Below are 4,976 nucleotides of genomic sequence, written 5' to 3' on the forward strand. Positions count from 1 at the left end.
GTTTAATTAGTTGTATAAAGGGATTTGACGGGGTTGGGTCTAGCAGTGGGGCTAGTCTAACTGGCTGGATTTGGATAGGGGCCTGGATCCGACTTTAGCCTATAAAAAAAAAGAAAAAATTCTTTTGAACGAAGGGAATCACATACCCACGTGTAATAACAATTTAGTTGGTTTTTATTTTATTCCATGCTTCAAAAAAAAAAAAAATAATAATAATAATAAATAGAGAAAAACACACCGGTCAAAAATTTTCCCCAAAACCCTGCAGTCCCCTTAGTTCTCAAAATCGGTCGGTCACTCACTCCTCGTCTCCACAGCAAAATCCATTTCATCTCAAAAACCTAATCTCTTCTTCTACTTCTGCCATTAATACTGTTAAGATCATTTGTTCTACAATAGGGGGTTTGAAATGGGCAACTTTAATATGCTTCCAGGAGATATCATCTTCAACATCTTCACACGTTTACCAACAGAATCAGTTTTAGACTGCAAGTTGGTCTCAAAATCTTGGAGTAGAGTTATTAATCATCAATCGTTTTCTCAATCTCACTTAAATCACTGCCTTAACAGTCTTGATTCTGCTGGTAAGTTTACTTTTCTTTTTCTGAATGACAATCCAATCTATGCATACAGACAGTTTCATTATTTGGAATTTTATGATGAGAATTCTTCTTCAGAGGAACAACCCTGCCATAGAGTTACAAGAATGAAACTAAACCCTGCTCCCTTTATGTATTATGATTTTGCTGGTTCCTGTAATGGTTTAGTTTGTCTAAATGGATGCCATGATAATGAGAGGGTGAATTATGAACCAGTTTATATCTGTAATCCCATCACCAGAGAATGTGTGTTTCTCCCGGAATTTGAGAGAACAGATGATCGTGGTCAACAGTTGGAGACTGGATTCGGTTACGTTTCTTCCACTAATGAGTACAAGATTGTTAGAATGTACAGCTTGTTGAAAGAACCCACTTTTGTACATGTTGAGGTGTACACACTTGGCGGTAGCAAGGGATGGAGAAACACAGGGAAGGAATTCGACAAAGGTCTGGATTTGTATATTAATACCCACGGTTTGCTTCTGAATGAATCTCTTTATTGGGAGTTTAAAACTGGTGAAGTTGTGGCTTTTGATTTGGCTAGTGAAACTTTTGCCAGTATACCTACTGGTTTTCCCACTGATTTGCATTTTAAACTTGGGGTTTTGGGGGGTTATTTGTCGGCTACCCACTATGATAAAGATTCAAATACTTCTGATATATTGCTATTGAAGAAGAAGGAGGAGGGTGGGTCATTGAGTTGGATTAAAGAATTCAGTTTAAGCAACACGAATGCATATGAATCTCTTGCCCTCACGGGTAGGGGTACAGTTTTATGTCGCTCCACGACGAAGGTCCAAAGATATGACCTAAATTCTTCATCTTCAAAACTGCTTGTTGATTTTGGCAGGGATAAGTGTATATTTCAAGCAATCCCACATATGAACACCTTGGTTTCATTAAAAGCATTAGGAGAAGAAAATACAAAAACAATGGAAATGGTTGACGTACCAAGAGAGGTAGATTTTCAAAATATATATGATGTGTTGTATCAAGGGTGTAGGCAGCAGTAGGAAGGAATGTATCTGCCCGTGACTACATTTAATATGGTAGTATTCGTTGTGAATTTGGGCCTTACATGTAAAGTACTATGTCATGTTTATCTTCTTTATTTTTGAGTTTGCAAATTGGAGTTTAGCTATCTTCTTTGGCTATTTGTGCTTCATTTTCTATTACTGTCTTTAACGTGATGCATATATTATAGCTACTTTTGTGTTTGGTGACTTTTACAGTAGAGTAAGGTTACAACTTAGACGCATACAGTATATCAGCAGTTAGACACTTTATTCACTAGCAAATAAGTGCGTGTATAAATAGTTGATACTCCCACTTCACGCCTGCTTATACAGAACTGTACATCTGCAAACCCTGTACTTAGGTTCTCTGTTATTGCTATTACATCTTGTTATTAGTCGTACTGATATATGCTTATGAACTCAGTGCTTTAGTTAATGACTTGCATTCATCCAACATTCCAGATTGGGTTTCAAATATGTTAGTACATCTTGAGCATCTCTCTTGATAGCTACTTCTTTCTGTATGTTTTAAGTTTTCTCTTCTCTTTCACAGTCAAAGCACTTGGGATAATTTGCTTCATCAGAATGGTTGCATCTGGTTCTGGACTTTTAGCTGGAATCAATTAGCGAAATACAAGCCTCCTCAATATCTAAACGATTCCGAATTTTGGTGCAGTTAAGATAGTTCTTTCTAAAGTGCACGTATAAATAGTTGATACACCTGCTTGACGCCTGCCTGTACGGAACTGTATGTCTGCAAATCCTGTACTTAGGTTCCCTAATATTGCTAATACAGACATACAGTAGAATATGTGTTATTAGTCGTAGTTGTATATGATTACTAACTCAGTGCTTTAGTTAAAGACTTGCATTTACCTAACTCTTTAGATTGATTTCCAAGTGTTGTTGGAGTACATCTTGAGCATCTCTTGAAAGCTACTTCTCTCCATTTGTTTTTCGGTTTTCTCTTTTTTTCATGGCCAAAACACTTGGAATATTTTGCTTCATCAGAATGGTTGCATGTGGTTCTGCACCGTTACCAGCAACCAATTAGTGCAATACCAGCCTCCTCAGTATCCGGAGGATTCAACTTTCCATTGAACTTTAGTTTAGTTGTTAGCATAGTTATCTATTCTTTCTACATAATCTTCCTCATATTTGTTTCATTTTAGGATAGATACAGTGTCTGTCTGGATCCCACCCAAGCAGATTTAGATTTGGGCATGGTACTACTTCCATTTGTTGCAGAAGATTCCACCCCATCTTATGCTCCCTTAAGGAAGTTAATTGGTATATTATATCTGGTTCTGCATCCTTGAAAGTTACCTGCAGTTAGATTATTCAGTTTGGCGTCTCTGTATGACGTGGACATATGTTCTGGATCCTACCCAAGCAGTTATTGCTGAAAAATTTGGTAAAGGCCAGCGCTGGTTTTAGTCACACACGGTACTGTATGTGGCTTAAGGTCGAGTCAGAATTACAACTGCAACTGACTTCTTGTTACTCCCTGATTCTGGAGCTAGTTTAAATCTCTCCCAATTGTGAGACTCAGACGACTACTTATGATGCTTTGGGAGTAAATCTGCAGATTAGTCTCAGCCCTGGGCATCTTATCAATGGAGTAAGTTACTTACATTTTTTGTTACTTTTCTTATTTTCTTGGTCCTACTCAACTGTTGGACACTTGAAGCAATATTGAGAAAGATGTTTTATTTTTATTTATTTTTTGTTGCAGAAGAGATTATTTTTTGCTTCGGGGTACCATGGATGAGCTAACAAAAGGCTTAGAAAAGACCTTAGTGATGTTCGAGGTTGTAACATTTGATGCTGGGGAGCAGAAGTACGATGCTGCCACATAGTTTGTTAAGCGAGAAGGCGTAAAAAAGCTTCCTATGATGCTGATGATGTTTAGGATCATCAGTTCACTTATGAAGTCATGAGTGAATCTGAAAAGGACAAAAAGAGAGGCATGGTAAGAGACTTCATTTCATCCTCAAATGCACTTACCTGCAATGTAGAATTAGCAACCTTTTATTTCACTTTGAAGATCTCATTATGTATTTAGTTGTAAATTTAGTGAAACTACAAGAGAATCTGATTTTAACTGTGGGTATGTTTCCTGTGGGAGCCAAAACATATGGAGAATGGACTGATAATGGATCACTACCCAATTATCCATTTGCTTACCTGAAGATATGTTCAATCCATGGGTATGTTTCCTTGTTGCTAGAGTTTTTCTGTTGGACTATCTAGTTTCTTATGCGCATGATGGTGATGATCATTAAAGCAACCATGCAACTTGTTTAGTTAATATCTAGTTTCTAGGCAGCAACTTAAACAACTTGAGTCAGGCTTAATTGATTCCTACCTAATTCTGGCGGCTTGGAAATTTATTATACAGACACATATAATCTATATTGCGGGAGCCAAAATCTGAGCTCTTTATAAGATTGAATAGAATTCTTAAGATAAAAAGTGCAACCGCCAAACACATCTGTTACTTGCTTTACTCTTTTCTTTAAATTCCTTCACAAGATTGTAAAGAGTCTATCTCAGATTAAGTGAGTAACTGAGTTGTGGTTTAAAGGTCCCGAGTTGTATATTTATCACTATGGATGTGAGATCCGTTTATGGAGGCTCGAAAATAACTGCAGTAGTCCTGCTGGGCTTTAGGATTTCACTTTCCAAGCAATTGTTACTGATCATCTTACTGATTGAAAAGCTGCTTTTCAATTCTCCATGTGAAGTTTCTAACCTGAAGGCATGTGTGGTTTGTCCAGTGAGTATTGCTCTCAGCTCCAACCAGAAGATCAAACCTTGCCAATATCAAGGCTGAATACTAGTTCAGAAGTTTTGAATCAATGCAACAGAAGTCACAAAGAAGGGATGGATCTAGTTCGGGTTCTTTTTGTCTTTCTCGAGTAACTTACGGAAACTGAATAATAACAAGTGCCCGCAATGTAATAGTAGTATTATCCAGAGGCGACACTTCTAGGCACATGATAATACTGACTTATACGGCCACGAGTTTCATACAGGATGCAGTCATCTGGCATGTTTCTGAGGAAGATTGTTATAATATTATTCATGCCTTCATGAGAGGGAAGTTACCTTGGATTTTCTGGTAAATCTCTCCTTCAGGTTCAATTTAAAGACTACTTTAGATGGACCAATTTCTCAGGAGATTCCTTGCTAGAAATGGTGCTGCCCCTTGGCAACTGGGACAACTTGGTCTTTGAAATATAATGTAAAGCTTTATAGTCCTTCACTCAACGAATATTTTAAGTATTGTTGTTTTTTACCCCCTATAAGCTGCTTACCATTTGCAGTAAATTTTTGTGTTAGTCACCATTTTGTTGCA

General features: G+C 37.4%; 1 protein-coding gene across 1 annotated transcript; it reads left to right on the plus strand.

The window, feature by feature from the left end:
- Nucleotides 1-286: 286 nt before the first annotated feature.
- LOC113299383 (F-box protein At3g07870-like) lies at nt 287-4,976 on the plus strand. Its single transcript, XM_026548404.1, has 3 exons — nt 287-3,236; nt 3,351-3,825; nt 4,396-4,976. Exon 1 carries the CDS (start codon nt 410-412, stop codon nt 1,610-1,612), a length of 1,203 nt encoding a protein of 400 aa, XP_026404189.1. The 5' UTR covers nt 287-409; the 3' UTR covers nt 1,613-3,236; nt 3,351-3,825; nt 4,396-4,976.

This window comes from Papaver somniferum, chromosome 7, assembly GCF_003573695.1.
Source record: "Papaver somniferum cultivar HN1 chromosome 7, ASM357369v1, whole genome shotgun sequence".
In the NCBI taxonomy this organism is placed as follows: Eukaryota; Viridiplantae; Streptophyta; class Magnoliopsida; order Ranunculales; family Papaveraceae; genus Papaver; species Papaver somniferum.